The sequence below is a fragment of the Musa acuminata genome, chromosome BXJ3-8 (genome assembly GCF_036884655.1).
Source record: "Musa acuminata AAA Group cultivar baxijiao chromosome BXJ3-8, Cavendish_Baxijiao_AAA, whole genome shotgun sequence".
NCBI lineage: Eukaryota > Viridiplantae > Streptophyta > Magnoliopsida > Zingiberales > Musaceae > Musa > Musa acuminata.
The window spans coordinates 37,775,478-37,798,324 of NC_088356.1; the positions used below are offsets into that span (position 1 = coordinate 37,775,478).

General features: G+C 38.5%; 3 protein-coding genes across 5 annotated transcripts; all 3 read left to right on the forward strand.

Moving 5' to 3' along the window:
• Nucleotides 1-3,699, forward strand: LOC103994767 (DNA repair protein RAD51 homolog). The gene is made up of 9 exons (XM_009415196.3): nucleotides 1-169; nucleotides 1,344-1,488; nucleotides 1,597-1,707; nucleotides 1,830-1,921; nucleotides 2,297-2,391; nucleotides 2,474-2,587; nucleotides 2,794-2,923; nucleotides 3,035-3,156; nucleotides 3,235-3,699. The coding sequence occupies exons 1-9, from the start codon at nucleotides 74-76 to the stop codon at nucleotides 3,356-3,358; spliced, it is 1,029 nt and encodes a 342-aa protein (XP_009413471.1). The 5' UTR covers nucleotides 1-73; the 3' UTR covers nucleotides 3,359-3,699.
• A 662-nt stretch (nucleotides 3,700-4,361) lies between these two features.
• LOC103994769 (uncharacterized) lies at nucleotides 4,362-9,849 on the forward strand. The gene is made up of 5 exons (XM_009415198.3): nucleotides 4,362-4,916; nucleotides 6,655-6,807; nucleotides 6,884-7,025; nucleotides 7,112-7,353; nucleotides 9,274-9,849. Exons 1-5 carry the CDS (start codon nucleotides 4,476-4,478, stop codon nucleotides 9,478-9,480), a joined length of 1,185 nt encoding a protein of 394 aa, XP_009413473.2. The 5' UTR covers nucleotides 4,362-4,475; the 3' UTR covers nucleotides 9,481-9,849.
• Nucleotides 9,850-10,811: 962 nt separating this feature from the next.
• Nucleotides 10,812-21,775, forward strand: LOC135646074 (protein PHYTOCHROME-DEPENDENT LATE-FLOWERING-like). Of its 3 annotated transcripts, none has more exons than XM_065165206.1 (12): nucleotides 10,812-11,194; nucleotides 11,754-11,799; nucleotides 11,884-11,948; nucleotides 12,077-12,154; nucleotides 13,583-13,663; nucleotides 17,289-17,447; nucleotides 17,530-17,628; nucleotides 17,701-18,938; nucleotides 19,367-19,587; nucleotides 19,697-19,809; nucleotides 19,899-19,937; nucleotides 20,033-21,775. In XM_065165206.1, the coding sequence occupies exons 1-12, from the start codon at nucleotides 11,054-11,056 to the stop codon at nucleotides 21,422-21,424; spliced, it is 3,672 nt and encodes a 1,223-aa protein (XP_065021278.1). In that variant the 5' UTR covers nucleotides 10,812-11,053; the 3' UTR covers nucleotides 21,425-21,775. The 3 variants fall into 3 exon arrangements, with proteins under 3 accessions (XP_065021278.1, XP_065021277.1, XP_065021279.1); XM_065165205.1 differs by having other exon boundaries at nucleotides 10,831-11,194; nucleotides 11,881-11,948; XM_065165207.1 differs by lacking the exons at nucleotides 10,812-11,194; nucleotides 11,754-11,799; nucleotides 11,884-11,948; nucleotides 12,077-12,154 and adding an exon at nucleotides 13,850-13,906 and having other exon boundaries at nucleotides 13,590-13,663.
• Nucleotides 21,776-22,847: the final 1,072 nt, after the last annotated feature.

The following is a 22,847-nucleotide window of genomic DNA, read 5'->3' on the forward strand; positions in this document are numbered from 1 at the left end:
ACACACGATTTTGGCGCCTCCAGGATTGTTCGAATCCCTCGTCCCTCCTCCCTCTTCTCTCGCTGGGACGGCAATGGCGGCGGCGGCGCAGAGGCACCAGAAGATGGCGGAGGATCAAGATGAGGCCGAGGACATCCAGCACGGACCTTTCCCCATCGAGCACCTTCAGGTACGAGGAACCCCCATTATTTCCCCCTCTTTTCTTGGAATCTTTGATCGTATCAAGAACGAGGCTTTCTTGTATTTTCAACATCATGACTCGCCAAATCCGACTTGAAACATCCATTCCGCTGTCGCGTGCACAAGTTTCTTGTTGATCGAGTCTTTGCTGGCATTGTTTGATTCAAGCTGCAGGAACTTGTCTTTAATGTTTCTCCCTTATCGTTTGCCAACGGATGGGATCTGGAAATCTAGGGAATTTTTCGTGCTTTGTTATCTGCCCTTCCTCCGTTCTTTATTAGGTTCTTTTCTGATCCATTAGGGTTATTGGATTGGTAACAAAATAAGGTTTTTACAGCGGGTTACTTTATGATCTGGCTAAGCATGACAAAGGTGTACTAGAGGCAAAAGATGCAGCTAAGGGAGCCTCAGGGAAGCACTCCACTAAATTTGCTATTACCACCCTGAAAACAAGTTCTCCTTTGCATCTTCTCCCCTGCTATAATCTCAGAATACACTGGCTCAAGATTCTTCGATGTATACCTACTCTAGATTAGGACATGTCAATTCCAACCAATACCTTTGAAACGTATTGCCTTTTCTCAAATCAAATTATATACTTTGCTACTGCCATGCTTTGTCATGCCTTATTAACTTTATGATTAGAATGTTTCACTTCATAAACTACCTCATATCATATCTTGTGTGATTTGCATGATTATGTTGCAAGAAATGGTGATTACATATTTGGCTAATGTGGCACTTGATTGTAAATTGAGTCTTGAACTCATCAATTACTAAAGCTTGTAATTATTACTTGATGATAGAATTAATGCAAAAGAAATTTAGCACTAGAATGACAGATTCAAAGTGATTTACCCTACAATATAGTCTTAGCAATGTCCTTGTTACAGGGTATGCCACCTTCAGACGTTACAAAATCCTAAATATCTGTGGGGGCAAATTCAATTTGTATTCCCAAGAACTATGTCTAGATTTCTTTTGGTAAACTTTGTATCTAAAACATCGCAGCACCTGTAGTTTTTCAACTCAACTATGCTTATTTGAAAAATTGTGGTATATGCAAATGCAATCGTTACGAGTTAAAAGTCTTACCTGTGGGGTGCTATCATTTACCTGTCACTATATGATTTTATGACTCATCTTGTGTTTTTGTGATGAAGACATCTGGGATTGCTGCTATAGATGTTAAGAAGCTAAAAGATGCTGGGCTCTGTACTGTGGAATCTGTTGTATATTCACCGAGGAAGGATCTTCTGCAAATTAAAGGGATCAGTGAAGCAAAGGTTGACAAGATAATTGAAGCAGGCATGTAATTTGATCTACTCTTGCATGATTTATGACTGCATATTTCTGTTGCAAAATTCAACAACTAAATCTCCCAAAAAGATTGATTATGGGATCCATTCTTGACAGCTTCAAAGTTGGTACCACTTGGCTTTACCAGCGCAAGCCAACTTCACGCTCAGCGGCTTGAAATAATTCAGATCACATCTGGAGCAAGGGAACTTGATAAGATCTTGGAGGGTAACTTTCCTATTGATAAGTCTAGGATTTCTCTGTAGCATGAACAAATTAAAATTCTCATATCGGTAATAATTATTACTTTATATCATATTCTATCTTAATTTGTTGTGGATATTGCACAGGAGGTATTGAAACTGGATCTATTACTGAAATATATGGTGAATTCCGCTGTGGTAAAACTCAGTTGTGTCACACACTCTGTGTCACTTGTCAGGTATATTCTCTGCATGGTTATGTTACTTTTGAATAAGAAGTTTCCAGTGTAGTCATATATTTTTACCAATTTATGTAAATTTTGTTAGTATATATTTGTTGGAAATATATTTTTCAGTTTAGTTACTCATGTTTTATCAATCCATGTGAACTTGCACTTTTGCTGTGGTGCCTGACATATGCCTCATATGTCAGGCATGGTAACATTGGAACCCGCTAGCGTATGTTGAAGCATCAATTAATGCATAAGTGATGGTCAAAACTAGGGTAAATAGAGCTTTCTAGAGCGCTTATATATTTTTGGAGAAATTTTTGTTGTATCATTTCTCCACTTCAATGTTATTTCATATAATTGGTTAGTTACATTTGTTTCTAGCTCCCGTTGGATCAAGGTGGCGGTGAAGGAAAGGCACTATATATTGATGCTGAGGGTACCTTTAGGCCACAAAGACTCCTCCAAATTGCAGAGAGGTTTTACAATTACTTCATGGTTAATCATAGCATCCCAACAACCAAATCTGCTTTTAAGACAAGAGTACTTCAAATTTTGCAGGTTTGGACTAAATGGTGCTGATGTTCTGGAAAATGTAGCTTATGCTAGAGCATATAATACTGATCATCAGTCAAGATTGTTGCTGGAAGCAGCTTCAATGATGGTTGAGGCAAGGCATGTTCCTTCTAAATCTTTTTCATCTCAGTTACTTGATCATTCCTATTGCTGGTCAATTTTTTCCCCCATTTCCTAGACTTGAATAGTTATTTCACTTTGAATTTGTTTAGGTTAGGTAGTTAATCTTGTAAAATAGTTTCTTTTATCCTACTCTTAGTTTGTTCTTTGTCAGATAAGACTGATTGAGCTTCAATCTTTTCTAGGTTTGCTCTTATGATAGTAGACAGTGCTACAGCTCTTTACAGAACAGATTTTTCCGGAAGAGGTGAATTGTCAGCGAGGCAAATGCATCTGGCAAAGTTTCTTAGGAGCCTTCAGAAGTTGGCTGACGAAGTAATGCTTATCAATCCATTATCCTTCACCAGAAGAACACGAAGATGCTAAAGCAACTATAACTTCTTTTTTCTAAACCTACACCTAAATGTTTTTTCCTGGATGTTATAGTTTGGTGTAGCTGTGGTCATTACGAATCAAGTTGTTGCACAAGTGGATGGATCTGCAATATTTGCTGGGCCACAAATCAAACCCATTGGTGGAAACATCATGGCACATGCTTCTACAACAAGGTCCCTTGAGATCATCCTTTGATCTCTCTCACATCTCTTTCACTTGCTTTAATCTTTATTCTCTCTTTGCTGCACCAGGCTTGCCCTCCGCAAGGGAAGGGGAGAAGAGCGCATTTGCAAAGTTATTAGTTCCCCATGTTTGGCTGAGGCTGAAGCAAGATTTCAGATATCTCCTGAGGGTGTCACAGATGTAAAAGATTGACCAGTGCAACAGCAGTTATCTTGTCGTCCATGCTCAGATGAACCATCAGAACCCTATGTACAATGCATGTATCTATTCCTGTTCTTCTGCCACCAGCAGCAACTTCATCCCCTATATGTTTTTTTCCCTACGGCCACAGATTCTTCAAGATTGTAAATGTGGGAAGCATGCAGGTATGGTACTCTAGGGTATGAATATCTATCACATCGTCAATTTTGAATCTGAGCATGGGCATCTCAATTCTCCTTTTTGCAATCTCTGTTTTGAGATATGTTGTCTCAGTGCCCTTTTCTTGTTATTAGTGGCTCCACTTGTTCGTGTTCTTCTACAAGTGCAAACTTCATGTACTACTGGTTCAGTTTACTGCTGCAACAACAAACTCTTTTCATATGAATTCTTTATCATCATCGAACTATGTAGAAAAATATACTAATTAAGTTAATAATTAATAATTAATAAGACTGTTTCAGGTTTTCCTTAATATCTTTTCATATTAATTATACTCATTGTTTTACTTTCTCTAACTATATGTTCATATCATTATAAATAAATTTTATTTTATTCTCTGATAATTTACTGTACAATAAGCTTATATACATAACAATAAAAACAATGGAATGCTAAGATCCATGGAATAATAACCTTTGATGAAAATTCTATGTGCATGGAATAATCTCTTGCATTAGTAGTGTGGAATGATATGGGTTGTATTTACGGGACCGATTGTTTATTGGTACATGCAGCTAAGATAAACATTAGAGCTTATAACTTACACTTACTACACCTTAGACCTGATTATTAATACATTATTGATACAACCAATAATAGATTTAATCCATTAGCAATTCTCCAACATAAATGACAATTCAGATGCTAACTAGTTGAATATTTATCACAAGGGTTCTTAGAATCACATTAAGACTGCCGCAACATAATTGAGAAGACAGTATAACAATACGTACTCGCCACAAGTGTCGTCACCGTCAGTAAGTGGAGGTCGTGGTTGCTATCTTTAGAGACCTTTTGCTGCCTCCGTCTCCTCTTCTCTCTCCACGACTGGAAACCAAGTATAGAGGAGAGAGAGAGAGAGAGAGAGAGAGAGAGAGAGAGGGAGGAGATGTGGGGGCGGTCCGCTTCTTTCCTTCTCGACAAGCGCCTTCGCGACCAACACCCCTCCCTCTCCTCCCCTTCTTCCTCATCTCCCGACTCCACCATGGACCTCAACCCTAATCCTAACCACGGGGTCTCCGCCTACTACCAGACGCGGGCGGAGCATCACGCCATCGTCAGCAGCGACTGGCTCGCCCAGGCCCAGGCCGCCGTCGATCGCGAAGACGATACCGCCCTGACGGAGAGGCCGCACGCCTCTGCCGCCGTCTCGCTCTCTGCCTCGAAACCCTTCAGCGTTATCGACGAGTTCAACTACTGGCGGAAGAAGCCCGACCTCGCTGAAGCCGTCGCCGCCATCATGGCCCTTGCCGCCGTCATCCGCTCCTGCGAGGCTACCACCATGATGGAGCTCGAGATCGAGCTCAAGAAGGCCTCCGACACGCTAAAGGTGAGAGTTTTTTATTGCACAGCTGCTCGTTTCAGTTTATGAACCATCTCTCGATACCTTGCTACGCTTTTTAGGGTTTTGCTACAGAATTTGGTCGAGTTGGTTGATTTGGTCCATAGTGCGCTCGCCTTTTGGGGTAATCACGAAGCCTGTTTACTATGTTTATATTCCCAATTCAAATTTTTTTATAGATTATGGAACTCATAAATAATATCTTATTAGTTGTAAAAGAACGTAACTTTGGCTTGAGAGGGGATAAGCATTATCTGGACCTTTGAGATTCTACTGAGATTTCCAATAGAATTGGTTACTTTTGTTTACACTGGGTACAGGCCTGAATTAATTAGTGATGGATGTTTGTACATGAATTTAGATGATGATTAAAGTTTTTAAGCATCCAAAACCTCACTATTTCTTGCTTCTGTTTAGTTGTCGCTTTCTCTCTTTTTGGGGCATATTCTTACCTTCTATCTCGTTGGATCATCCGGTAGCATATTCTTCCGCATATCCCAGTTCACTCAGTGAAAATTTTTATTGGATATGATATGTCTGTCACCTCAATGGCTTTGCAAGCCATTTTTTCTTATTGATCCTTTATCAGGTTACTGTCATATAGATTGATAAAAGCTAGGGCCCCTAGTCTAACAAGTAGGTCAACTAAATTTCCACTTAATATGAGTTCATCCCAATAGTTAACATTGTCAACCCAGAATTGTTGTCTGTTTAATCTTTAGCATCTTTGAGTAGATGATGGATGAGTTGCAAATAAGTTTACCATGGTTCAGCACCAAAGGAGAATGCATGGCACGCTTACAAAAGGGATTTTAAGGCGAAAAATTGCTGTATAAAGAAGATTCGTAAGCTGCAGATGGAAGGATCAAATATTTGGATCTCGTTGAAGAAAAGCCTTGTTGTAGGGAGTCTGATAGTCATAGAAAATTTGGGATGTAAAGAAATTGTTGTCGTGTTCTGTTAATTAAGAACACAAGTAACCAGAGGGCATTGAACATGATAGTTTCTGAGATATGCATAAGCTGATTTGAAGAAATTTGCCATCAGGATTTGGCTCAAAATTAGTTGAAGACATTTGCTATTAGTGATCATATTAGAGTAGTTTCCTTATCAGGATGAAAGCTTTATCTCAAAATAACCTGCCGATGCGAATAATGGCAAAAGTGATTCTGGCAACCTGGTCCGGTAAGATTAAAATTTGACAGAGATATTATATCTGAGCTAATGAAATAATCAATGATCTGGTCCAGATCTCTTTCAGGGTTCTTGTGCCATCATTTGACATCATATTTCATGGACTCTAAATATTTCTTTAGCTGTTCGATTGTGGTAGTAAATTGGCAAACCCTACCCTCCATTTGTTCTTGTGTGTCCAAAAAGTATCCAAATGTAGCTGAGAAAGAATTCAGGCAAGTGAAAAGGGATTAGTATATCTGGACTGGTTTAGTGCTTTAATTGGGTTGGAAATTTGATTAGCTAATTCTACATATATGTGGTATGTGGGTGAACCAGGAATGAATTTTTGCATGCGACAGATGAATAGTTACAGCTTTAGAATGAGATATGAATGGACATCGTGCCCTAGGTTTCTTTTTGTTGTTGACTGACTTGGTAATATAGACTTTATTGTCTTCTCAGTTCGCAATAGGTAACCAGAGAAATATTCATGCATGTTGTCACTTTATTTGACTGTGAAGTTTACCTAACCGACATGTTTGTATTTTAGTCTTGGGACACAACTTCTATATCATTGTCAGCCGGTTGTGATCTGTTCATGCGATATGTAACCCGAACTTCTGCTGTGGAATATGAGGACTTCCATGCTGCAAAGCTTCGGTTGATTGAACGAGGGGAAAAATTTGGAGAGATCTCCATGAAGGTACATGATAACCATGTGTTGGTTTCTGTTTTCATCCTTGCACCATAGTAATTTACTTTGGCATGAACTTTGCTAGGCACGCCGCACAATTGCAATGCTTGGACAGGATTTTGTATTTGATGGTTGCACAATTTTAGTTCATGGTTTTTCAAGAGTAGTATTGGAAGTTTTGAAGCTGGCAGCATCAAATAGAAAACTCTTCAGAATCTTCTGCACAGGTCCTTGTCTGAAGCACCTCAACTATGTCTATTCTTTGGAACCATTAACTTCCACAAAAATAATTGGTGTTTTTGTTCTGTTTCAGAGGGCAGACCTGACAAGACAGGCCTTAGATTATCCAAAGAACTTGCAGCACTCGGTGTTCCTGTCAAGCTTCTAATTGATTCTGCAGTGGCTTATGCAATGGATGAGGTTGACATGGTATTTGTTGGAGCTGATGGGGTTGTTGAAAGCGGAGGTATCATCAACATGATGGGAACATATCAAACTGCATTAGTCGCTCATAGCATGAACAAACCTGTTTATGTAGCTGCTGAAAGTTACAAGGTCTAATTTTCACCTTGATCTACTATGTCTGCAATTTTTATGACCAGTAGTTTGCAAACTCAAAGATGAACCCAACATAGGCTTTCTGTCATCTTTATTTACTTACAAAAATGTTTTTGCCAACAACTGCACCTTGTCCAACTTTGATGGCAGATACAGGCAAGACAGAGCTAACCATCCAGAATTAGAAATGGAAACCACATCTTATGTTCTTGCTTACTTGTTAAATTCTTGTAATGTGAGGCTATGGTGAATAGGGTCTACCGTGAGGCTATGTGGCAGCAAATCCTTTTATCGTAACTTCATGTGTAAAGCTCTAGTCTAGTATAAAACCTAGTCCTAGCCTGCTTTTTTCGGTGTTACGTTTTAATTCTTTTTTTCCCCTACTTTTCATCATTGAGTTACCAGAGCAGTATAAAATGTTGTACATAAAATGTATAGCATTACTTGAATGATTCAATAAAAAATTTCGGAAGAATTGATGATTTATCTAATCATTTATGTTCATCTTCTGCTGCATGATGGAGTGATCAACATATAGGGTGTAACCTGTGGCTGTCATTTTCCTGCTTAGTACAAGGGAATACAGGAAAAGTTGTTTCTATGCCTTTATCCTCTAGATCATTGGATATGTTACAATTCTTCATGTCCAAGTAATTAGATTTGTAAGATGGTTTTGAGACAGCCAACTTGATGCTCTTACTCGCATGATTTAATGTCTGGTGGTTACTGATTTCTCTAAACATTTGTGAAGTCTATATTGAACTTATAGTGTTGAACTAAGGCGCCGATCACCCTTTTTATTTTGTGGTACAAATGAAGGGTGTAAAGGGAGTATAATTTAGTGAAGAAAATTATGACACACACCTAGTGGAAGTTGGTTTGCTCTAAAAGGTTCAAGCCCCATAACTCCATTTGTCTTCCGCTGTTGTTAATTATAAAACAGGATGGTTAAACTGAGAAGGGGCGTCAGGGGTTTTTTTTTATACCTTTATGATTAAAAAAAATTTATAAGACAGTTGTGAGATTAAAAAATAATATATACAAAAAAATTTTATTACTGAGATTAGAATGTTGAGATAGATGTGTGGAATTTAGAGTTTAAGATGAGATAGAATTGTTTAAAATGGTATAAGACAGTTGTGAGATTAAAAAATAACATATACAAAAATTTTTTATTACTGAGATTAGAATGTTGAGATAGATGTGTGGAATTTAGAGTTTAAGATGAGATAGAATTGTTTAAAATGGTATGGCTATATGCTGAGGAAACCTATGAATGCGGTAGTTCAAAGTGATGAAATAATTAATATTAATGGTATGAGAAACATAGAAAAACTGAAAAAAATCTTACTAGAAATTATAAATAAAGACTTTGTACATATTTCGATGATGGCAAAAGAACCATGTAGACAACTCCAAATAATTGGGATTTACAATTTTATTGTTGTTGTTGCTAATTGTACTTTTATTCTTCTCTAATTGAATATAAAATTAGATTTGTCAAACCTACTAGTTTACAGGGTATGGATGCATCAGTTAGCTTTAGAGTGTAAGGGGGGTATCTACCAAGTTCTGTTTGTACTGACAAAGGAGTTAAAATGAAATGACACTTCTGTAATGCTAAACCACATGAAATAAGGATCCATGTCTATTAAATCTGGCGATTATACAATGACTGGATTTTTTTGGAAAGTAAAAAATGTAATGTCTAGCTTTCTTTCAATTCCCCGGACAGCATAGATTACCTTTCTGAAGATTTTTAATGTTTGGTATTTTGTTTCGTCAGGTTTATTTTCCACACGAGATGCATGGTTGTGTTCTTTTTCATTTGTTGTTGAAGTTAAACCAGAACCTGCCTTTCATGAAAGGTGTCAAAAGAATTAGTGAATTTGTGCTTTGCTGTTGTGATGATTGCAGTTTGCGCGCCTATATCCATTGGACCAGAAGGACCTGGAACCTGCACTTCACCCGATAGACTTTGGTGTTCCCATCCCATCAGGGGTTGAGGTTGAAACATCTGCGAGGGATTACACCCCACCTCAGTACCTCACGCTGCTTTTCACTGATCTCGGTGTTCTTACACCTTCCGTTGTGAGTGATGAGCTTATTCAACTCTACCTCTAAACTATGGAGCAATTACTTACTGCTTGTGAGATTGATTACCTTAAGCATAGTATTTCAAGCTGCTGAAGAAAAGAGAGCAAATCTATGCAGTCATCCCCTTGTTTTATCAAACTACTTGTTCATTAGGAATGTCTCATACCCCGCTATATGCTCAGGGTGTAAAATCTATGCAGTCATCCCCTTGTTTTATCGAACTACTTGTTCATTAGGATTGTAATTTTAGAACTGCTATATGCTCTTCCCAAGTGAGGGGAGTATCGTCTGATTTTGTGGTTCAATCATTGAATTGTTTTTATTTCTGTTGAGAAACGTAGTGCAGTGGATGAAAACTTTTCCATCTTTTATGAAATATCACGGAGGAATGGAGTATGAATTGTGTTAATGGTATTGTGCAACACAAAATTACATTGCCAAATTGGTAAAGATTCCAGGATTCATGGAACTGTGTCCCATGCTTTTTATTTAATCCTCAAATATGCTATTGGTTCCTACAGAAATAAATAAGATCCACCAACTTTTTGGGATCTATTTCCTTATCATTGAGTTCTTTCTTAGACTTTAGGTTCCTCTATTACCAAAAATACAATTGATGCCAAGTGTGTTCTATGAGGATCTAATACATGTGGAAGAGAAGGGATGATGATGATAATGAATTAAAAGTGTGATACTATGGATTCGTAGAGATATTGTATCCATGAGATAACAAAAATAAAGGTGCATAAAAGAACATGACTTTTAGATCGTATTCCAAGGACATGAGATGAATTAATTCCATGCAGATTTGTTCAAGATCAGACCCCCTGGGAATTCTCGATTACCACATCAAGTCCCCATTAAATGATCCAATCATCAAGAATCCAAGGGACGCATGAGAGGGGAAGACTATTTCAGGTATTTGAGGATAATATTAAAAGAATATATTATATAAACAATAAAAATTAGATTATCTCTAAAAATTCTGGTGATTAAAATACAATGCATGATAACAAAAGGCAAGTCTTAATAGGTTTTTTGATGCATTGGTATCACATCTCTGCCAAATAGTAGCCATTTCCTACTCCATGTCAATGCCACATCATATATCACATATATTATATAAATATAAATATATATATAAATATAAATATAAATATAAATATAAATAAATAAATAAATAAATAAATAAATATATATATATATATATATATATATATATATATATATATATATATATATATATATATATATATATATATATATATATATATATATATATATATATATATATATATATATATCGCACGCGCTCTTTCGTCGTTTCCGTGTTTTCTGATACTATTTGGAGACGACATCCCGAGGGAGGGAAAGGCGAAGGCAGAGGGGCAAAGGCAGAGGCAGAGGGAAGAAGGTTTACATGAGGAGGAGGAGGAGGAGGAGGAGGAGAACCAAAAGTCTTGATTGACTTAAACCAAGTGGTGCTCTTTGAGAGAGGGTTCATTGAGGTTTTCCGATCGCTGCCTTCTGCTCGGAGTGGAGATCCGTGGCCCGGTAAGGAAGGGACCGCTGGTGGCGGAGGAGGAGGAGGAGGAGGGAGATGGGTATATCCTTCAGACTATCGAAGTCCGGGAAGCGGTTCCGGCCGAAGCCGATCTTGGTGCAAGAGGAGACCGGCCCATCCGGCGAGGAATCCAAGGAGAGCTCTGGCGTTCTCGTCGGAGCTGGGTCGAAGCGCGAGGTTCGTCTCTTTGTTCTTTTGCGCTTTGGCCGGTGTCTTTTGATCATTCTCTTATTTCTGGCGAAGATTGGGTGATTCTTTAATTCTTGATTTGCTTTGGAGGGCATTATTGGAGAAAGATAGGTTTTTGGATGCTGTTTGTCGTGAAGTTTGCTGTTTTTTGTGATTTGCGTTTGGTAATCGCTTGGAATTTTGAAATTCTTTAGGAAGTTTTCTGGTTCTGACCTAGAGCACTTTGAACCGGATAGTATCTGGCATCCAACATGGTCGAAATTTGTTGTTTTGTTGGATGGTATCACGAGTTGTTTGAGTTGCATTTTTATATACGACGACTTTCTGGTCTGGCGTACACTTCGTGTGTGCATGCAAAAACTACTTATTCCCTTACTCTGTTCTGGCTATCAGTTGTTCTTTTTCTGTTATCTGGAGAGAAATTCTCCTAATGTTCTATTGAATTTTGTGTTTTGGTGATCGTGTAGATCTTTTCAGAATTACTATTGTACGATGGAAAGAAATATTAGGTCTTTTCTTCCTTTGCCTAAAATATCTTATCCCGTAGGTTGATGATACCGAGGCTGCAAATGACACCGGTGACGTATTTCCAGGTAACTGTGATTATTGTTGCAAATCATCAACACAAAATTCAGCTCTAGTGAGTTACATCCTTCTTTGTTTCAATACTGTAGCAGAGCATGAGGTTTCTTTTACCTTGAACCTTTATCCAAAGGGATACTCCATCGGGAAACCAACCGAGGTTTGTTGAAATTATGAATTACACATCTTCTGGATCTTAATGTGTTAATATTTGCCATTTGTCCGATTATTTACAACAGATTCATTTATTACAGTCGTTATTATCCTAACATAATTTCAATATGTCAGATAGAGAATTGCCAGACTCTGCTTCAAGATGTTAAGCCATTGCATCCATATGATAAGGCATCGGAGACACTTTTTTCTGTAAGTATGAACTCTGCAAATATGAAGTTGTTTATGAGGTTCTAATTGTCTTTACATTTAGTTCACTTTTGATCAAGTGAATTTTTACTATGGGCAGCCCTGGTACCAATAAAACCAAAATCTTTTGTGAGCTTAGTAGCTGTTGGCCTCGACTCATATGTCACAGTCGGCTGAGCAAATATTTCAACTAGGTACTGAAAAATGTATTAAGAAGGAAGGAATGTCGTTTTGGGTACCGGACCCATTGGTCGGATTTGTATGTACCTGTTGGTACCAATGAATTGGCACATAGTATACTAGTACGTACTAGTGTTTCAAAGAGGAAAAAATTGAAGGAGAAGAGGAAGGAATGGTGGCAGGAGAGGAGGAGGAAGGATGAAGAGGAAGGAGGAGGAAGAAGAGGAGAAGAGGCATACCTGTTGATGGTGCACACAAGTAGTGGGCGGTGAATGGCGGGCAGCAGGGAGTTACGTGGTGTCCAGTGCCAGTGGCAAAATCGTGCTAATTGACTAGGAAAAATGTTTTTATTTTCTTTTCCTTTTTAATGGGTTGGACTGGACTGCCCTAGCTGAGACAGTCCACATACCGGTTCACATTCGGACTATTATGTACCACTACCGGTCTGGATGAAATGTCAAATCCCATTAAGAAGTGACCAAATCAATATTGCATTGATGTGAGATTTTCAGTTTTGCAATCTTCTGCTTTGAGGTTGGACCATTCTTTGCTTGCACAAAAGAAATTAGGTTACCTTGGCTCGGCCTGGACCAAGTAGTGAGAGATATTGTCTTGCATTTAACTATATAAGCTGATAAATTGTTTGAATGATCCAAAGCCTGAATCTCTAGTTCTAGTTTCTGTGAGTTTTAAAAATTGTACAGTCCTGGAAATTGGTGTGGGTCATTTCTATAGACACAAATGACCTCGAGTATTCAGTTTTAGGCTGTGCAAATTATTAATATTTCATACATACCACAGGCGTGCATATATGTGGAAAATTTATGCTGGTTTGATTATTTGCACAAAATGCTGCAACACTTTTTCTTTCTAATTTAATTCCTCAAGAATTAATTTCTTTATTAACAAATCATGAGCTCATTTCTTTTTTTACTTTTAATTTTTAGTGTCATTTTGTTGGAACATAATTTCGGAGCTCTCTCACAGTCAACACTCTCCCTCCTCTAACTAACATAATAGTGACAAGAGAAAATGTAAAAAATTGAAGCTTCTGTATTTTATATTATATTCAGCACAAGATTTCTTTGTATTTCTATGATAATGGTGCAACCAATTTCACTTAAGTTTTAAGTTTGTTCTTCCTTATCTGCTTTGTATAAGATGTCAGAGAAGTCAATATTCTCATATCCTCTTTCATCTTGATTCACTTTGACTCTAATTTTTTTTTTAATTGTTCATTACATCTTGGAGGCAATTGAGTCAGGGTGGTTACCGGGAGATATTCTTGATGATATACCTACCAAGTACTTTGATGGGGCCATTGTCTGCCAGGTCAGCTATACTTCACACTGCTGAACCACTCATGCTGATACTTCAAATTTACAGGATTTTGTTGTTCTTTAATGAAGTTTATTATTTTCCTTATAGTTGCCTGGTGTTTGCTAGGTGTCTGTTATATTAAGATTTAAGATTATCATCTAGACTCATTATTCTTGTTTTTGTTCTGGTTTGACGAAGTGATGGATCAAGTTAAGTTTGTTTGAAGACGTGTTCCTCAGATTCATGTACTCAAGGGTACTGACTGCCTCATTGGTTTTTGTTGTTTTTCCAAGAATTTGGTTGTTTTCCCTATAATTGTCTTATGTTTGCTATGTTGTATCTCCTATATTAAGACTTAAGATTATATAACTAGGTTCATTGTTGTTTTCATTTTGGTTGATGAAGTGATAGACCAAGTAGTTTGTTTGAGAACATAGTCCTCAATTTCATGTACTCAAGGGCACTGACTGGCTCATTCACACCCTATCTTATTTTCTGGTTAATTACTATTTACTATGTGTTTTTTTTGTCATTTTGCTCATTTTCCATTGCCAAATTAATCAGTTCTGCATGCTAGATGGTTCAGCTGTAGCCTGTAATCAGTCATTTATTTGAATGAAAACTATTGGGTTAAACACTTCCAAAGTTTTTCAAATGACAAATGAACTAAAATCAGTTTATTAAGATGAGCTTTATTATTACAACAATGTATGAGCCTAACTTTCATATATAAAGGAACACAATTTACTTAATTGTCTTGTTATGTTGGCAGTTGCTGTATTTTGAATTGACTTATAATATCATAAGGATGACATGGATCCATCCATTCAGTTTTACATGTAACAATAATGTCTTTGTAAGTGATATATTTCTAAAGTTGGAAACTAGACAGAAAACCATTTTTTGACCATCTTCTACTTTTCCGAACAATAATGTGTCAGCTATAGTTTAAGATCTGAACAATTTCATGGAAGATATGGTAGAGTTTATATGACTGGTGTCATCCTGACATCATCTCTCTGTGGTACTCAACCCCTAGGCAAGTTAAAGTTATCATCAGAGGACACACTTAAAAGAAAGAAAAGAACCTGTTGGGGATGAAGTTCTTTGTTACTGGTTTCAGTTTGCACAGCATAGTTTTCCAAATTACCTAAACTTAGGAGGACTGCAGAAGGAAGGAAAATGACAAGCTTTGCTATAGACAGCATCTTAATGGCACATTCAAGCAACAAGACAATAGAACAAACACCTATTTTGAGCATACACATTATGACAAATTAGTATAACGTTTTTGTACTCAAAATATCTCATCATCTGGAAGTCAATTGTTTGAATATCTCCACACACAGGTTTCTTTTCTTGTGAACTTTCTTTTGTATTTATTGGTCTAGAAGTAGTGACCAGTTGTTCTTGGTTTAAAGCTACTGATTTGTGCCTCCAAATATTCTGTTATTTTTCTTTTCTGTATGTTGTCATCTTTTTTTATCAATTTTATTATTATTATTATTATTATTATTATTATTATTATTATTATTATTATTATTATTATTATTATTATTATTATTATTATTATTATTATTATTATTATTATTATTATTTGGCTCCCCCACTCTTTTTAATTTTTAGAACAACAAAACCTATATTTCAATGTTAGGTAAAATATGAAACTAAAGTAGTAATGTATATATGATCGGTTGCTTGACCTACCATTAAAGTGACTCTTATCTTATTGCTTTGATCTTGCTAACCTTGTGGAACCTAGACTTGCATAATTTCATAGTATAATTATATAAATGGTGAGTTGAATGAAAAACCAAGGTTTGATGTACCGAAATATACCGCTCGATATGGGCGGTACATACCGATCCGATAGAGGACTGGTATGGGCGGTACATCGGCACACCGTAGTGCACCATGCATTGTTACGTTTGGTACAACTCAATACGTACCGTACCGATAGTTGGTCGGTACACTGGTACGGATCGGTAATGCGAACCATGTGAAAAACAATGACTTTTGTACAGTGTTATCAAAAGGCGCTCGGTTGTCACCTAGGTGTTTAGGCAACGCGAGGCCTAAGCACCTCGAATCAACTCTTGGGCGAGCGATTGGAGTCGGGACACATAGGCAAGCGCTAGGGCCTGGGCGCTAAGCAGCTCAGGTACTCACCTAGGTTGGCCTAGGTCAATTCCAATTTGATTTGAGCCTTATCGAGTTAATTGATATAGATCAAACTAAGATGCTCGAACTTGACCATGTGATTTCAACCTGACTAAGTCAATTGATTTAGCTCAATCTTCTAAGAACTAATTGATTAGGGCTTGCATGCTTTCAATTGCGAGCCCTAATGTTTTCTTCGTAGCCAACGATGACCTCCTCGCAACCATGGCCCCTCAATCGACCATGGCCAGCGACACCCTCCCTGCAACTATGCTGGCCTCAACCAAGCACGAGGCCACCACTCCAACCTTCTCATCGCATGAGTCGTCAATTTTACTCGCACGACGTCTCTTTCTTTCTCTCTGGTGTTGCATACTCTTTACTGTCATCCCTTTGTTGAGCTTGACAACACCCCCTCTTTGGTGTTTGACTTTCCGCTGTCATCATTCCTCTGTCACCATGCATCCGGAGCACCTCATGCGGTACCTTCCCTTTGGTGCATGGTAGCCCCAACCACCCCTCCTTCCTAAAAAATAGGACCCCTCCTGTCAATCATTGGCAACGTCCTCTCGTCGTGTGCGACAACCAATTGAGGAACATCACCATAGAGATAGCACTAGAACGTACGCGTCATAGAGACAGCTTTAGACTCCACCACCTTTGGGCTCAACTGGATTCCACTGCACCTTTCCTTTCCATCATGGCGCTCCTCTTCTCTGTCGCCTCTACACTCTATCGGTATAGCTTCGCTGTTAATTTTTTGTTCTCACTGTTAACTCTTGTCAATAATAGTTAAATATTGTTGATAACAGTGATGCTAACTTTTTATTATAATGGGTAACTCGTTAATAGTGGTTAACCAGTGAGTTCTTTAATTCTTTATAGATGGATAATCTTGTGTAATTTGATGTTTTAGTGGTAATCTTTCGAATATGAAATGATATGAAACTCATTTATTGTGTAATTTTTATTTAATGATCATCGTTATTCCTAATTATATATTAACATTGGTGAGAGTTTGGAATCGTAGTACCTTTTGGCCCCTTGTGTCTTTGACAATACTGCATCTGTATGGTACATGGCCATCCAGTGAGTAGTTCATGGCTGAGATAAATTTGTGGAATTATGACTAAACCTAATTAGGAATTATAGCTGAGCTAATCAAACTCCATATTGTCATGCAACTTACTACAACCCATCAAAACAGATGAGTCATTTAATGAACAATTACCCAATATGGATGGAATATCTTCTGTTTTGTAACTTATAAGAAAGTCATTCTTCCCAATTTTCCAAACTTTTTAATGTGCTTTTGAAGAACGACAAGTGTAAACATGACCACCAATGAGTTGTTTCCTGTTTTATTCTCTAGAGAAGTAAATCAACAAAAATAGTTGATGCCAAACATGCCCTATGATTAAATTATTTTTAACTGTTTCTTCCTGATTTGTGCTAAGACAGTTATTCCTTTATGCAGGTACGGGATTATAGAGATCACATATCTGAACAAGGAACTGCTACCACATCCTTTGTCATGCCAGTTTTACGTAAAGTGCGGTTAAGGATGTCACTGGAAAATGTCATTAAGGACATGCCTTTTATAGCTGATGATTCTTGGACCTACAGTGACCTAATGGTGGGCATTCCTCTTTGGTATCACCTAAGAGAACATTCTTACTACTGAGCTGTGAATTGATAGATATGATTTTGTTTCACAGGAAGTGGAGGCACGTATTCTCAAAGTTCTGCAACCGCGTCTTTGTTTAGACCCTACACCAATGTTGGATAGGCTTTGTAAAGACCCTAGTGCTACCAAGGTGTTTTGAATTTCCTTAAATTACTTTAGCAATGAAACACATCCATTATCTATTCTCAATAATTTTTTGCAGCTGAATCTTAGTTTTGGAAGAAAGAGGAAACTGCAGCAAATTGCTGAGGTGACTGTTACAGCCAATAACCAAAACCTTGGGAAAAGTATTTGCACTGATAGGAAACCTGGGAATCCTAACTGTGGACAGGGAGGTGCGGGAACTTCAGTGTGCAATGCATCACTTCAACAAGTTTATGAGAATATTTCCATGCAACATGGATCAAGTGGGGTTCCATCCTTCAGACGTAACAATGTTGGACATGAAGCCACCAGACAAACTTTGCCTCTGCATTCCGAGTTCAAGCTTCAACCAGCTATCAACTCATCTGCTATTGCAGAGGATCGTGCAGCTGGACTTCCAAGCAACTTTTCTGGAGTTCATGCAAAAATTTCCTTGGCTCAGAACATGATAAGCTCTTATGCTGACACAGCTGGCAGTAACTCTGCTAGTTCTTTGAAGAGGGAGAACCCAGATGCCCAGTTGACACCTTTAGCGGCCATGAAGAGACCAAAGCAAACACCAGTAAGACTAGATGACATCCAGCAGCAACAGCAAACAGGGCCTCCATTGGTTGGCCTTACTGGCACAGATATGCAATGGAAAAACCAACTTCCACATTCACATCCAGACATAAAGGGAATTCAGCACTCTTCTACTTGGGGTGGTCAAAGACATACTTTGTCTGTGATGAATAATGTACCTAATAATGAACCTGGAGCACCTTTCTTCAATCAACAAGGTTTGAGATATGGTGCTAATGAAGAACATTTAGACAGGCAAGAAACTGAGAGGCCTAAAGAGGCTCTGCCGACACTGGACTCAGATAACAGTGTTCTTGATCTGCAGCAGTTACGAGCACAGCATTTGCGACAGCACTCATCTATGAGAAACCATCCTCCAACTGCTGTAGAGTGGCAGAATGGCCGACCAATAACTGAGGACATTGTAAAGGACGATATGCATCAAAGAAGGATATCAGTGCCCAGTCCACGAGTCCCTTCTGGGCCTATGGTACAGTCACCGATGTCCTCAAAATTGGGGGAGATCTCATCTGGTTCTTTAGCTGGACAGTTCAGTGGTGTTAGAACTGTTTCTGTTTTGGGTGTGCAAAAGGATAAGTTAACAGCAATCACTAATGCCAGTGTTAGTAATATGAATGTGCCACTAGCTGCTAACAGCCCATCAACTGCAGCTGCTCCTATGGGAGATCAAGTCATTCTTGAGCGATTTGTGAAAATTGGTGTGGTGGCCCAGAGGTATGTGTATAATCTGTAGTGATTGTTTATGCAATAGTTGTCTTCCTGCTTTTTCTAGTGAAAAATTGCTTTTTTATAGCATTCTACCGCAGCATCCTATTTAATATATGGTTCTCTTTGACGTCTGCAGTCTGTATTGTTTCTTTGTTCCTTGTATAGATGTATATTGTAGATAGAGAGGAGAGAATTTATTGAGCACACTGAGAATCATCAAACATATAATGATGATTATAGTTTGTCACTTACGAAGTGACTGATGCATAAGTGTAAACATTCTCCATCTCTCGATGTGCTAGTTCTTGTCAGCATATTCTATAATTGTAAATTTTAGGAACAGCATCATTTTAGAACATTTTGGTTTACATGAATGGGTAAAACTATCAATGTCAGCAAGCTGGTCATTGCTAATCTTTTTGTTTTGGTATCAGACACCAACTCAATGTCAAGAAGAACAAAGTTGATCATTATTCTGCAAGGGAAACAGTACAGTATTCTACTCAGCAACTTGCATTTTATCTCTCTGATTCATTCAATTGTGAGGACTACACAGACCACACAAAACCCATGTCGAGGTCTCTAATTGGTGGGTCAACTACTACCTGTAAGGCCAGATCAATGAGCTTCATGCGCAATGAAGAGATGTATCAAGGTTAACCCTGCTTAAAGCTTTTTTCCCTGAAAGATATAAACCTGTAAAACATTGTTAGTTGACAACTGGGTTATTAGTCCGCTGATATGCAACTCTTCCTTCTTTCCAGTCCCTACGAGGTTGTTAATGACTGAGAAGCCCTTTGATGGCACAGTATCAATGCAGTATGGATTTATGGATGATTCTGTTATTCACGATTACCAACTGACATTACCCACAAATGTGAGTTCCTTTTCACTGAACCCTACTACCAATTTTAGCATATTTGGATTGAATTATTTTCTGATCTCATATATTGGTATTTTTATCAGCACCATGCAGATCTGCTTGCAGCACAGTTTGGTCTACTGGTAAGTATTTCAAGCAAGATTTACAGGTCGAAATATCTAATTGTCTAGTCAATTGACCCTGTTTGAACTCCCTTTATGTGTTTCATATTATTCAGATGGAGCGTGATGGATATCAGAAAACTGATGATCAAATACGACCAATACCAATCCGCATGGTTGCTCCAAACAAATTGGCCCCAGTTTCAGGAATGTTACTAGATAACACTGCATCTCAAATGAAACAACCAGAATTAGCTACTGGTCAGCCACTGCAAGTAGCTGCCCCAGCTATGGCCAATGGCATGGTGCCTATGAATGTTTCCCAGAACCCTTCCAACCATGCAAGGATGCTGACATCTGTAAACAACAGCCAGGCATTGGGGATATCACAAGGTTATATTCCAGGGACTGCTATACCGACCAGGATGCAGCAAGTTGATCAATATTTGTTTCAACAGCAGCAGCAACAACCACCATGGCAACAACAGCAGCTGCAGCCCACCACACAATCACGGTTGCAACAACAACAAAAACTTCCATTCACTCATGTTCACACATCCTCTCCACCGCTCACTACGAATCCACTCTCTCAGATAATGAATCAGACATCAAATCTGCCAATGAGCACTAATCAGATGGTAAAGCCATCACCATTGCAGCTACAGATGCTGCAGCAGCAGGCAGGACAGCAACAGCAGCCACAGATTTCAAGGAAGGTGATGTTGGGGATTAATCAAAATATTAGCATGGGAAATGTGGGAAACAATGTGATGAGTCTTGGTCTGAGCAATGTCTTAGGCATTGGTGGCCCACATGGTGTATCTTCCCCTACAGGGTCTATTTCGGGCTCAGGCAACATTAGTCCTCACGAGATGAACCTTGCATCTGCGTCCAATTTCAGTCCAGGTCTTCGTCCAAGTTCTCTTTCACATGCTCAAGCTGCTACTGCTGCAGTGGCAATAAAGCTGAGGATGGCACAGCAAAATAGAGCAGGGCCATATGGTCAGTCTGGGATTGCTGGTATACCAGGAAATACCAACCAGATGCTTCCCAGCTCAGCAGGCCTGCCTGTGCTGGGTGCACTTAACCGAGCAAATTTGAGCTCTTTACAACTGAATGCAATGCTGCCTATGGGTCCTCCTAAATTATCTGGAGCGAATTTTTACCTAAATCCTCAGCAGCAGCTTCAGCACCAACAATTACAGCAACAGCAGCAGCACCAAATGCAACAAGTAAGCTCTCCATTGCAACAGCCACAGGTTGGCTCTCCGCCAATGGTGGGTTCCCCATCAGTGATGGTGATGCAGCATCAGCATATCAGCCCTCAACAACTGAGCCAACAGACTGCAATGAGTCCCCAGCAGTTAAGCTCTGGTGCATTTCAGCCTACTAATAACAGTGGTAATCCAGTGGCTGGACCTGCTAGCCCCCAGTTGAGCTCGCAAACGCATGGGTCTGTTGGTAGCATCACAAGCTCCCCCCATGGATCAGCTTCAAGGTGTAAATAAAGCTGGTTCAGCCAGCCATATTTCAGTTGGTACAAATGGGAGTATGCATGGATTGATGACCTTCATGATTAATTGACTCAACCTCAACCTTCAGTCCAGGCATAATCTTTGTGAGAACGGATGTGGGGTTCGATCAGTGGTTAACTCAGCACTTTGGATAGTAGGTTGCAACCTCTTCAAACTGCATGTAAATAATCTTTCAAGTCATGGCACAAATTTTATAGGATGTGAAACTCTGATTTGTTATTCAATGTGTGTACATTTAAGTATGTTTTATGACATTCTTTTATATTTGTAAGCAAAGATAATGTCATTCTTGCAATCAATCAACTGATTTGTGGGAATGCATTAGGTAGAGCTGCAAAACCTTCATTTGTTCATGGGATAAGAATGCACATGAAGAATGTACTTCCTGTGGTTGGCTGATGTGCAAAACATTTTCTTGTTGCTAATGTTCTAAAAGAGCAATTTTAACCGTGTTATGCTTCTTGCTCTTTGAGCAGTCGAAACATCAGAGCCAGATGGTATCTTCAAGCATCTGATGGCAGTGGTAAGTGAACCAAATGAGAACTTGTCTGCTATAGTTGGTGGAAAGGGAGGATCAACTGGTGCCTTTATTTGTTGTCTATTGTCGTCATTAATCAAGCAATTAGAACGTGGAATGTGCTGACATCAGCTTTCTAGCCTGTCAGCTCACCGGCGGAAGTGATAGACGGGCAGGGCAGTAACTTTGCTCAGGTGTGTTACAAATAAATCACGTTGGTGATGACAATATATGTGACATGATACATAATTTTTTGTTTTTTTGCTTATTATTATTATGATATTTTTTATTTTATATTATTTATTCTATATATATATTGTGATGCTTGTGGATGACAATATATGTGACATGATGTATAATGAGAATCAAGTCGTGATGAGATCACGATAATGAGACCGATTCATCTTTAAACATAGATCCTAAATAATTTCGATCATAGGTTACTCGAGAGAGACATCGAGATAACTGAACAAACTAGTGCACTATATACCAATCCATATGATAGAGACGGTTAGTCTCATATCTGTCCGTGGATCTATGCAATGAAAATCGGATCGTGATGAGATCATGATAATAAGATTGATTCGTCTTTAAACACAGACCCTAAATAATCCCGATCATAGGTTACTCAAGAGGGATATCGAGATAACCGAATAGACTAGTGCACTACATATCCATCCATATGATGGAGGTGATTGGTCTCATAGCTACTTATGTGGGGACACTAGGGATACAGTACATGTGCTCATTGGAAAATGAGTTCACTGATTGATCCGCTTACAGAATGTTGAATGGTTGATGATACCTCATTATTAGATAGTGATTCCGTCATCCTAGTAGTGTACCTAGTCCTTAGACTTGAGATATCAAAGATGTCCT